The sequence below is a fragment of the Rhagoletis pomonella genome, unplaced genomic scaffold, assembly GCF_013731165.1.
Source record: "Rhagoletis pomonella isolate Grant_MI unplaced genomic scaffold, Rhpom_1.0 Rhpom_scaffold_00007, whole genome shotgun sequence".
NCBI lineage: Eukaryota > Metazoa > Arthropoda > Insecta > Diptera > Tephritidae > Rhagoletis > Rhagoletis pomonella.
The window spans coordinates 35,063,975-35,077,342 of NW_023458561.1; the positions used below are offsets into that span (position 1 = coordinate 35,063,975).

General features: G+C 35.3%; 2 protein-coding genes across 11 annotated transcripts in view; one reads left to right on the forward strand and one right to left on the reverse strand.

The window, feature by feature from the left end:
* Positions 1-13,368, reverse strand: part of LOC118742690 — a 208,132-nt gene that overhangs the window by 50,708 nt on the left and 144,056 nt on the right. The window lies entirely within an intron of this gene.
* Positions 1-13,368, forward strand: part of LOC118742692 (MAGUK p55 subfamily member 7) — a 34,492-nt gene that overhangs the window by 16,313 nt on the left and 4,811 nt on the right. For all 7 annotated transcript variants that reach the window (XM_036474955.1, XM_036474954.1, XM_036474956.1 and 4 more), the window contains 4 exons: positions 8,650-8,729; positions 9,349-9,530; positions 11,124-11,219; positions 11,321-11,452. In XM_036474955.1, the coding sequence (XP_036330848.1) occupies positions 8,687-8,729; positions 9,349-9,530; positions 11,124-11,219; positions 11,321-11,452 (453 nt within the window). In that variant the 5' untranslated portion in view covers positions 8,650-8,686. The remainder of the gene's footprint in view (positions 1-8,649; positions 8,730-9,348; positions 9,531-11,123; positions 11,220-11,320; positions 11,453-13,368) is intronic.

Consider the following 13,368-nt stretch of genomic DNA (forward strand, 5'->3'; position numbering starts at 1 on the left):
TATATGTGATATCTGTGACCATGGCGTTACCGATGTGAGGGGGTGAGACTGAAAAAATTCGCTCATTTGATTTTTTAAGGACCACCCTAATGTACATATATACATATATGCATTCAAAGTATGTGCAGCACTATTTGTTGAGTACATGCTGATGTGTTTTGGTCATTGTGCCCAGTTCGAGATTTGCTTTGGTTTTCTGTTGCGCGACCCACACACCCAGCAGTGGTTAGGTTAGGTTATGCTGGCTGGCCAGTATAGGTCCCATTATTAAAGAGTCGGCTCAGTCGGATCCGGTTCATAGGAGAACCGGGATTTTTTACCGGTTCCGGTTCTCAAAAAAGTGGTAACGGAAATAGGCCCTATCGAAATAATAAAATAAAATGAAAGATTTAAAAAAATAAATTTCTTTATATTTTTGTTATAAACTAAAGCAATGAATATAAATAAACAATTACATTCATTCCTTATTTAAAAAAAAAAATAAAATACATGAAACAAAATAAAAGTACGCGTTTTCCATGTTAAGGTTTCAATTAAAACAAAGTACTGTTTCCAATTTGAAAACATAATTTTCTCGATGTTTTTGCTGCTCTTTTGAGACACACAAATTGCATCTGACAGCACTTTGAAAGCATGAAAGATGAGGGAAAAAGCTGGCATACGTCATAGGAAACAAGTAATAAAGTCTAAGTTCGGCCGAAGCCGAACATTAAATACCCGGCGCAAGTATGTTTTTCACCTTTCCGAGAACTACCACTATATGGTAAGCCGGTGGTGATTTTACCCCTATTTTAAACATCTTCGGTATAACGTTCAGTTAGACATAATAAGAAAAACTTATATAGTCATATGTGGGCGGTATCACGCCCATTTTCCAAAATTCCAAATAATGTTACTTACTTTCAAGGGATTGTTGTTAGTATCAATTTTGAATAAATTAGCGTCCTTAAATTTTGAAATATCGAAGTTACAAGCATTTCCATAATAATATAATATATATATCATAAGTGGGCTGTGCTATGCCCATTTTCCAAAATTTTATCATAAATAAACGTATTTCTTGATAAAGAATTATTGCAAGCATCAATTTTGAATAAATTAGCTTTAGTATTTACTGATTTATCGATGATTTCGTATTTCTCTAAATTACCGTTATATGGGATGTGGGCGTGGTTATTGTCCGATTTTAAAAATTGTCAGCCATTTGGTATCCTATGCCAAGGCCAAAAACTATGCCAATTTTGGGCGAAATTGGTGCAGCGGTTACCAAGACATACACATACAATCATAAGTGGGCGTGACTACGCCCCTTTTCCAAAAATTTGTAACATTCGTATTTCTCGTCTAAAAATTTTTGTAAATATAAATTTTGAGTTAATAATCTTCAGTAGTTACTAAAATATCGCAGTTTTCGTATTCATGAAAACTACCGTTTTATGGGAGGTAGGGGTGGTTATTGTCCGATTTTGTTCATTTTTAATACCATCCGTCCTACGCCCGAAGGATGTATACATACCGAGTTTTGTTAAGATATCTCAATTTTTACTCGAGTTATCGTGTGCACAGACGGACGGACGATCGAACAAAGTGTGGTCGGTCAACTCAAAACTCTGTAATACATATCGAAACCGAGTTTCGGGCCGATATCTTTATATTTAGATTTTGTGCTCAAAAAATAAATAGTGCATAGGTTGCTTCGGGACAGATTTTCGGTTCTCTTGAAAGGGTTTTTCAGTGCTTTGGGCTTATTTTTCCGGTTTTTCGAGAGCATTAATCGGTTCTTCCGGAACCGTTTTTCGGGCCTTTTGAATTTAGGTTCTTCCGGAACCGTTTTTTTTGGGTCTAGTAGAATCGAATTTCGCTTCTTCCGGAACCGTTTTTTGGTGTCTTTTGGAATCGAGTTTCGGTTTTTTCACCCGTAAAGGTTACGGTTCCGGTTCCATGGTTCTGTGCATCACTAACTCACATAGAACAACATAGCATCGGTAGTTTTAATAGATATGTGTATTACGTTATAAGTGCTCCCAAAACTAAGGCAACGTGTCTGAACATTGCCATCCTTTTAGCGAATTGTAAATTTGAAATTGGCCCTTTTTCAATTGCTGATTGTGGTCCCTGTAGCTGCACTTCAGCGAGTGGTGCGAGTATTTACCTGCAAAAGACTGGGTACTCGCAAATTATGTGCTCAACTGTTTCCTCGTGATGGTAGCACATCCTACACTTTTTATCTTTCACTAGGCCTACTTTGAACACATGTTCTGCAAGCAAACAGTGCCCCCGTAAGCAGTCCTACAACAAGAAATCTGTAAGCTTTATATCGGGCGATCTACACATAAATACATACATGCAACTCTGCACCCCTGTGTACGTATCTAGTCTTCGCGTTGGTACATGAAAAGTTCGTTTGGTCGATTAATATCCAGCATTGGAAATGGTACGCCTGTTGTGTGTAAAGCTCATCGGCTCTTTTGTTACGTCCATTACCTTCCGGTTCTAGGATGGATGATAGATAGTTTTTGCTGATATACTAGTTACACGTGAAGAAGTATTGACCTTACTATACCTGTGAATATGAAATTTGAAGCAGTACGTGAAAGGCGTCAAACACAGCCCAAAGTCCATTAATACGATTGTGTAAGTGGTCTTAAAGCGCAGAGGGTTCCTTCTGAACTCGGTCCTTTCATTGTGTTCCAGGGAGTACAATCGATATTTGTTTATGTATTCAGTTGATCATTCCATCTTTTTCTGTTCTATCAAAACCCATAGCCTTCCCATCGTTTTTTTTTCCATCGCGATTTTCGTTCTTCGGGAAAGGGCACTCCTTCACAATTTCTGCGGGCCAATGGTATTTAGCACTCGTTGGCCGGATTTATTCATGGCTTGATCTATAAATAGAATGCGGGGCTAGTATAGTATATGCTTTTCAAACTTTCGTTGTATAAAATTAGGCAGTAGTAAAAACGACAAGTTTTCTGGCTGAGTTCATGCTGGTGGTTTGTTTGCACATGCGAGTAAAAATCCAAACACCAGAGAAAGGTAAGTTTTGCCAACAGTGCGGTCTCGTATTTGTTTTTTTTTTTGTACATAGAACGTCCCTGCCGCACACTTTAGTGGGAAAACGAATGGTGAAAGTATCCGAAATAGAATCGGTACACGGACAACAATCCGCATTTCATCCACACTATTATTTCCCTTTTGGATCCATTTTCAGATCTCTTACTGGCTGGGATTACAAGCGAATGAATAAAGTATGTGTGTATAGAGTTTTGTGTGCATTTTGAATTATGAGTTCATGTGCATTTAGTCCGGCAGCCATTGTTTGGATGCACTCCAAAAACTCGACTCATCCGTTTTGTTTTTATGCATACAAATAGTGTATTTGCTATTTCATGCTTCCGAATACATAAGCAAAGCTATTCAGAGCATTTATGCATGTAGGGTTGATTGTGTTTTCAACGAATTATGTCAGCACATGCAAATTTTATGTACCATATCCTGTCTGAATCTAAAATATTATAGGCAAACTAGGTTGAAAGTTAGGAAAAATTTTTAACTACTGATTTCGTTGGAATTTAGATTATTCGTAAAACAATTCAACGAACTAATGTAAAAAAAGTGCATGTCGTTTATGTGAGTATACTCGAGACTTGAATTATCTAATCAAAATTCACTCTTATTTAATTATTTAGTTAACCAGCAGGCCATAAAAATGAAATGCATTACATACATAAAAATTTTTTATAACTTTTAAGGTCTTTTGAGGACTTCTGCAGGACTTGTAATGGACCCGATTCCAGTTTATCGATTAAATTGCAATAATTTGATACATATCAACAATTCGATGAATTTCAAAAACACATCATCGGGATCATCCAGAAATGTCTTGAGAACCTCCAAATGACCCCAAGATCTCTACTTTTCATGCTAATGGGCAGCCATAGGGCACTCGAGCAAACAAAGGAGGCATGCCTGTAATGACACCAAGGTGCGCATAGCTCCTGCTATGGCGACGCGGACCAGTCGGTGCAGTTGCTCAATGTGGCACAAGCGTTTACTTCCTTAGCTTTTGGCCACTAGGCCAGTGCCGCATATGTAGCAACGGGCTTAACTACCGTACTGAACGTTACTACCGTATTAGTACGTTAGTTTTGGGGATATTCCCCAAGTCTTATCGTGAAGTCTCGGAAGGCATAAAACGCACTTGTAGCCTTGTTGTAACATTCGAGAGATGTGAGTTCCAACTGTGCCTTTTGTTCAGAGTTATTCCTAGATACTTCGCCTTTTCTGAGAACTCAATTTCTGTCCGTGCCAAGGTGGATATAGTCAAGTCCACTATCCTTATTTTGGTAAATGGGACAATGAGTTCATTGACAAGCCCTTTTCAAGTGTTTGGAGATACATATTTTCTACTTTTCGCAAATAATTGGTTTTGTCGTGAAACCTACCAAAATCCAATCTAGCCTACCAACCTACCAAATGGAAATAAACCTACCGGTTTTGGTAGGAAAATCCCATGTGTGGCAACACTGAGGCGTACCCCAAGGAAGCGTTGTGAGCCCAATCCTATATTTACTCTATACATATAACTCCCTACTTCAGAAAGAATCACCGCCGGCACCTTTGCTTATGAAACTGCTGTTTTATCAATGGATACCGATCCTAATTAGGCTTCACTGCAGGTAGGCTTAAATAACATAGCTCTCTGGCTAAAAGTTAGGCGAATAAAGTCCATTGAGTCAAAAACTGTCATTCTTGGTCGTAAATCTCGTTAGTCGTTACCGACCATATAGCCAATGCTCGAAACTTGACAGTCCAAAACGATGGCGAGTTTTGAGGGATCTTTCCGACTTTGCCGTCACGTGAATAGCAAATATCTCAGAATGTAGTAGTTCTGGCATACGTCTGGGATCGAAAGTAATGCAACCTTTTGGTCCAGTCCTAGGTGTTTGGAATACTTACTAGGAATTGCATGCCAAAGTCGATTTGCGTCATAGAGTCAGAAAGCTGTCAAACTCATTGAAAGGGTGCCACCTAAATATTTTACTTGTATTGCTTTAACAACATTTCCTTTCTATACTGTCGTGATAAGATATATTTTAATATATTTTAATTATAACCAACTATTTCACGGTCAATTCGACAGCCCAATGTCACAATTCTCTATCAACCCCTTCATTAAAAACACGTGCATTTCAACGTTAACACGCTAAACTCCAATCAATAGAATCAGTCATTGATTTTGCCGCAAATAAAATGCGCCTATAATATTTTGTGCAAAGCAAGGCAATCAAAAAGTTACATTTCATTTCACTCACTGATTGCCGCCATTCGAGGTAAATACTTGTACATACATATATTGGCAGATCTACCTAGGCATGTACGCATGCTTTGTAGGGAAAATGTTATTTGGTAGAACTAGTTTCTGGATCTGAACAAGGACGACGTAATGCATTCGACCCCCTTGGATTCAGCTGTCAAATACTGGAATCAGATTTCAAAATATCGCGGAGTCGCAGACTAAATCAAAACGCAAATAACTAGCCCGATGCAAAAAATTTCGGCATGATTTTCAGTTTTTTATGCCGGTTGCACATTCATTTAGAAAATTTCTTTATAGAAAAATTTATTAAATGGTCAATTTTAAAAATTAAAAAGATGATGTCGGCGCCGTTTACCTGCTATTGCAACTTTCCATTAAATTGATGTGCTTAATTCGAAAGTATATTAATAAATTTTCCTACATGGCACGCATTTACATATGTACATATGTACACCCACACTGCATGGGTATATGTATATCGGATTGAGGAATCGCAGAACATAGCATAATTTTTCATGCAGTGATTTTAGGCGCCAGAGCGTCGAAAAAGTACATGAATGCGCATATGTTTGCCTAAATGTAAGTAAATACACACACGCATTACATATGTAGATGTATACGTAAGTATGTATCCATGCAAAGTCGATTTTGGCCACAATCGATGTAAACTTGGCGCGCCAAAGTGTCGTAATCAAATTTATAGGAAAACGTAATTTACTGCAGTTTGTCGCTATTCATGGTTGTTTTATTTTTAAGGAATCGAATTCACTTTTGTAGCTAAGATTAATGTGGCTATTTCCATTAGATAACGACTACATAGTTATTTAAGTTGTTGATATTTTTAGTGCTGGCTGGCATGCAATCATATCCCACGTCACAAAATTTTCAAGGTCAAGGAAGTAGGAATCACGAAATTATTTAGAGTTCTTTGGCATCAAGTTTGTGTTTTAGTTTTTCATTTACTTATATAATGTGTATGTGCATTAGGGTGTTAAAAAAAAAGGAATTTTAATGCTCTCTCCCCCGTGGATTGTTCTTTTCTTCTTGAAAATCAGTATTTTTCGATCGGATAACGACTAGATTAGTTAAACATTTTAAATAAATTCAACTTAAAGTTTAATGCATTTAAATTAAAATTTGTAACTTCGGAATAAGTGTTGTATAGTTTAATGCATCTTGATATCGGCTCATTTAATGCATACTTAGATTTATGTGCAGCGACTGTAAAAATTTTAACATGCCTCAATTCACCTTTGGGATAATGGAGGTTTAGCAAATCGTAATTATCACTATAGTCTGCGAAACCATTAAGGATATTGTATATAAACATTACTGAAAAGTAACTTCTTCTATCAGATAAGCTCTGTAGGTTTAACAGTTTACGTCTACCTAAATAATCGGGACATCCATTTTGCCAATGAAGTTTGGATAATGCAAACTTAGTGAAAGTTCTTTGCACTCTTCCTAATTTATTTGAATGAGTTTGGTAGTAAGGGTTCCAAATTATACAACAATACTCTAGGACACTATGCACCAACGAAACATACAGCGATTTTAATGTCATTGGTTCAGCCAAATCTTCGGAATTCCTAAGAATAAATCCAATCATTGAAAATGCATATTGCAATTGCATATTTTTTGGGGTGTCTGGGGGGTATATAAAAAATAGTTAATATTAAAATATTATTATATATAAAATTGGGTATTATATTTGTAAGTCTCCTAAAAAGAAACGGAGCAATCCGATCGAAATATATTGATTTAAATGAAATCTATACTATTTCCACGAAAATTTGTTTTTTCCCCCATATCAAATACAAGGAAAACTTTAAACGCTATGAGCGACATCTATTTTTTGATTTCGAAATAAAAAACGAAGGTATATTTTTTTCTATCCTAGGAGTGAGAGCATTGAAAATCCGACCTATTTTTTTAATTTTTGGACCACCTTAATGTAGATGCATCTCTACGTGTGCAAAGTGTTAAAGGCGCTAGATTATCCTACTTTGATACTTACCCAAATTTTGAGAAGTACTCGCATATTGGGCCGTCTGCACAAAACCTTAGCAAATGCTTTTTCTTAACATTTCAGACCTTTAATCGATTTGCTGAAATAAATTTAAATTAATTTTTAGAAAAAGCAAATACCTTTCATTTTATGGGACTCCACATCAAATTACTAAAAATCTAGCGCAGTGCAATTTAAATATGAATAAAAACTTTTACTAAAATAGTACACATACTTTAAATTTTAATGTGAAATTCTTTCACTATTATTAATTACGGAAAACTGGATGCGCACTTATGAGGTAGCATCCAATTTCGACCTGTATTTCTTTTTTGTACAAGTGTAAGCTGAAAAGCCTGTTTCACAACCATACGTTGTGACAGAAGAGAGCAAAGTTAAGATAGCCTTTTAAGCGAATTCACGGTATTCACTCCTAACACTAACCCAAAACTAGTTCAGAGACTCAGATAAAACTGTATGTTTCAATGTTGAAGTACTCGAAAGATCGATGAATGCTTCGTAAATGGATTTTGTATCCAATTCACGATTTAGCTTTCCCTGATGCCATATATACTTATTTGTTGTGTCCTTTTTTTGCCTTTTTTAAGACAAGGACAAGGAAAACCCGTTATTCCTGATAATATAAAAGTTTTAAATATTCCTTATTTAAAATCGCCGCCACTATTAGTATGTACAGTCAAGGCTTATTTTCTCGAAAATCGAATGAAAATTCTGCCAGAAAACTTCAGAATACATCTTGTGGTTACTACAACTATAGAGACTAAGGTTTTGTGAGTTAAAAACTCAAAAGGATAAAACAGTCAAATATCCAAAGAACAAATTTTTCATATAAAGAAACTAGTTCATAGTTCACCTCTTTTTACTTGTAAAATAAACATTTCTAAACTAAATTTGTTTTCTGATTAAAGTTCGGTTTTTGTCTTTTTTTGCTGCCTATTTCGTTAATCTTATTTTGCCTTTTTTATAGGTTTTTAGGTCCTTAAAATCCGTTCTCTGGTGATAAGTCTTCAAAATGAAGGTACCTTAAAATTAAGGAAAAGGGGACTTTAATTTTAAACTCTGTCACATTTGAAAACGATATATATAAAGTAGTTAGTTCTGCTATCGGCCTCATATTGCAATTTTTATTTTAGCCACTCGAAAATCGATCCCCTCGTCCAAATTAAGGCAAAACTAACCCATTATACTTATGATTTGCGAATTGTAATATTTTCACTACTACAACTGAACAACAAATCTTACTTATGTGTATATTCTATCAATCAAAGTCTGATTTTCTTTTATTTATAATTTCTTTTAGGTGCATGTCAGTAAATCCCGATTGCTGAACGGAGAGGATGACAGCTGCAGTTATGGCTACCGATACGAATTGGGATCCCGGTAAATAGAAAATGAATACATATGTATACGAAATCTTAGGTATCATGCCAGGACATGAAAGCAAGATAAGCCTATATAAAATAAAGTTTGTTGTAGTAATATGAGAACAAATAATAAATACAGTATTTTACTGATTTATTCATTGTACCTACTAACTTAAAAGGTGTGCTCCGGGCTGTTACCGTTTCGATGCTAAATAGTAATGCCTTTTAGGCAGTATCTAAATCGTTTTCGAATTTCAGTTAGGCTTCTCTGGCTCTGAAGGCCTGCAATGTAAAATAATGTCAGTAAAATTGTACATCTTTGCATTTGCACAATGTTCATACCATTAAAAAAAAATCCACTGATTCTTAATCTAGCGTCTCCCTTTTTACTCGCCTTCCAATGTCATTCATTTATCACATGTACGACTTTTCCTTATATGTATGCATGTATGTATCTATGAAGAACCCCATATTCTTATTGTGTGTCGAAGCGTCAAGCTGATTCTTGATTCACTTCATTTATGAAATGACCCACACCCCGCTGGCAACAACTCTATACATCCTCTGTGTTGCTGTGTAAATGTTGCTATTTGAATAATATTTTTCTATTTTTTTTCTTTTCTGAAACTACGTAGCGCTTTCGAAACTCATTACATCACTAAAGGAGGCGGAAAATCTCTCCAATGACCAGGAAATCGATTTCCTTAAAGCGCTACTCGAATCGAAGGAACTGAATGCGCTCGTCAATGTGCACACCAAAGTGGCCAAGGTGGGTCGAGACGATCGACTGGCGCCGGTGCTCTCCACATCCGGACAGGTAAGTTGATGCAGGTGTTCAGACATATCCATACATATACTACATATCGCTCATTTACTTCAATAGTGTCGTAACTCAAAAAAGGGAAACCCGAAAAAACTGTTTTAAGGTTTTGAATTTACATATATGTACACCCATAGTAAAAATTAGTACTTATTTTGTTCTAGTGAGATACTGGTAATAGCTACAGCTATGAAGCGGTAGAAGAAAAGGTAGCGGTGATGTCTAAATACATAGCTCAATATTTGTATTTTTTGAATTATGACACTATTGAAGTAAATGAGCGATATGTATACGAATGCATGTATTCATGGGAAGATGGGCTCATGTATATATGTATATGTACACTAGGGTGGCCCAAAAAAGTTTTTCTAACGGGTAAAAGAATACATAGTTTTGATAAAAAAATATATTAGAACTACCTCAAAGTCCATGAAGTTTTCCATGTATTTTATATTAGGAAAAAACACTAGAAATGGTACCTATGGAATTATTTAAAATCAATACTTTTCGATCGAGAAACTCTGTTTCTCTTCAGGAGACTTCTAATAATAAAACCCAATTGTTCAGTTTACCAGTTTTTAATACAAGCGACTTTTTCTGAGTCCCTAAGTGCGTGCTATAAAAAATCTTGGTATTAAAAAATTGTTAAATAAACAATTGGGTATTGTTATTGAAAGTCTGCTAAAGAGAAACCGAGTTTCCTGATCGAAAGAGAAACCGAATTTTCTACGAAAAATTGTTTTTTGAGGCAGTTCTAAATATGCATATTTTTTAACAAAAAAATACCGGTGTACTTTTTTCCATTTACAAAAATCCTAGGGGGTGAGAACTTAGCATTTTAATTTTTTTGCTCCCGCATGTATTTTTTGACCACCCTTAAGTATACTCGTGGCTACACAAACATTACCACCACTTTTTTTTTGATTGGTAGGATGTTGTAAATTTATAAAAAATAAAATTTGTTTGAATGTAGTTCAAACCGCAACAAAAACTATATAAATTTAAGTTTTAATTTTTGTACAAAGTTTAGAAAAATTAAAAAAAAAAAAATTCAAACTTCTTAATACAAATTTTTTGGAAAATTTCAGGTAGGAGCCTATTTAATTTTAGTATAATAATGTTTGCATATGTTGCTCAAAATTCTCGGTGAATTTTCAAATTTTTTTTTTGCCGACGGTCTTGTGTAGTTTTTTCCATGTAAAGGAAAAAATGCTCAACATCGTATGGAAAAAATATATGTATTTCAAAAATCAACCAGAAATTTGATCTACTTCAAACTTACACTTTCTTGTACTAAAATTAACTGCATACCCGAAATTTCCCTACAAAATTTTATTAAATAGTTTGAACTTTAGTAAAAATTTGATGAATTTTTCTAAATTTTGTGCAAAGTTTCAAACCTTTATTTATGTACTTTTTGTTGCGGTTTTGAATACATATAATAAAAAAAAAAAATTTCATTCCTTTACAAAATTATACGAAATTTCTTAGAAAGAGTGGTGTTAAGGTTTCCATACGTGGCCACGAGTGTAGTTATTTGCAAAAGTGTTGATGTTTATTTAAATTTCCTCATTGCTTTTGCTGCTGCAGATATTGTACGAAGTGCTGGAGCAGCTATCACAACGTTGCCACTTGAGCGAGGAGTGCAAAGAGGCCTTTCATTTGTTGCAAGAATCGCATTTACAGGTACAATTTGCAATTATTTACAGTTTTGAAGCAGTTTATGTATATAGGTAGATATGTATATGTATGCAACCACATACAAATGTTTGTTTGACTTTCTATAGAGCCTTTTGTATGCTCACGATGCCATTGCGCAGAAGGACTTCTATCCACATCTGCCGGAAATACCGATTGAAATGGACGAAGATGAGGAAACAATTAAAATTGTGCAGCTGGTGAAAAGCAATGAGCCATTGGTAAGTACATTGTTGATTTTATTGGGTCAATTTTATACCACAAAAATAATGGAAAACGAAAACGCTGTTAGTCATCTCATACACACGTCACGGCAAAAAGGCAAGAAACCCATCAAGACCAGCTTAATCATCGTCATATTTATTCTAATGTATCACAGTTTGATATCATTATCGTCAAGACTACTATTGACGCAGTCATTTTTTTTTCGTTGCGTAGTTGCGCACAAACACTTTCAAAAACAATAACAGTCACAAACATAAACTACTTGCAATATACATACTTAAATAGTTAGTAAATTCCTGAGAAAAAAAGGATATAATCACAACTACCTTTGCTTACAATCAATCACCTCATGCTTTTTTGTTTTATCGATTATTTTAATATTTTATTTATTTTTAGACAAAACTAACTATACGCTTTCAATTAATAATTGATTTGACTCATTTGTAGCAATTTTTAGAACTTGATTAGATTTTGTGCCAAAACAAACGGTTTATATATAAATATTTACTTACGATATACATTCATTTTTCTTTCGTATATAGTCTCATTTAATGCTTGAAAGTAGAAACTAAACCCGTACTAGTTTAAATCTTAAAACTGGAAAAAATTGTATCACCTAAAAATTGGGCATACAAAGTTGGTTGTTTAAAAACTGGACATAATTTTTTTATCATAAACATTTTTGCTTCATTTACAACTGGAATAATTTTTTGGCCACTAAAAACAGGTAAAAATTTATTTCGTCATTCATTTACTAGACATGGAAATACAGTTTTGGTTCCTTTAAAAGTGGACATAATTTTTTCGTCACTAAAAACTGGGAAAATTTGTTTCCTCATTCATAATTTGCACATCCTTTTTTGGCCACTAAAAACTGGAAATAATTTTTAGTGTACGTGCAATTGTTGTCACTGTGTGCGTGCGAACAAGTCGTGTATGTAAACGCGAATACGACGCGCAGTCGCCCGCCGGTCAGCTGTGTCCTACAGATTTCTTGCCTTTCCCTGCTCATCGTATTATATCTTGGATGGTAGTGATGTCAGAAGGTATGCACTTCTGTTGGATTGACTACTTTTTCGACGGTGCGACAGAGCTATTGAGCAGTAACCGAATAAACAAGAGAGAGAATTTTCATATTAACAGGTAGGCTGCGATAATGGCACCGTTCTTCTACCACTGGCACGGACGTACACTAGTACTGGGTTCCGGGGCGCAACAGCGTTACGGGCAACAAGAAAGCCAGCAGGATTACGTGCAGAGCATATGATAACAAGATGCCTGAATTATTTCGCCCAAAGGTGATACGGGTTCCGGGACACAGCCAAACAGAGGGAAATTATAAGGAAGACGAACAGGCATGATTTGGCATAAGACTCAAATATATGTGAGGATATAAATGACGAAATAGGAATACTCTTACAAACTTGTAAGCTACTTTTCTCCGTGAGGCTTGCTAAAGTAGCGAGCGGCGAGTAAGGCGAAATCACCTTAAAAACTGCCAAATAATTGTGGCCGGTGCTCAGCGCTAAACACACTGACCTAAACTCAGAAAAAAACCAACAAAATATATGTATTTCTCTCAGCGCATGATTTGGTAACTATAACGAAATCTTGAAGGACCATAGATGCGAGGAAATCAGAGATCTTCTAATAATTCTGCAAAGTTCAAAATGATTTTAGGAGGGATTGGGAGTTGCTGACCTCACATGAAGCATCACAATGGGCCCTGGGCATAAGTGTGTCTTATAGATGACCGCGACAACCAAACCTAACTTAATGTGGTCGTAGTTATCAGTTAGTGGCTAGTCGCTTAGCCCAAGTAAAGAAAGTAAAGTAGTCAACGAATAATTAGTCGTAAAACACTGAAGAGTAAAAAGTGAATATATTATATTTATTGTTTATTTTCATTCAT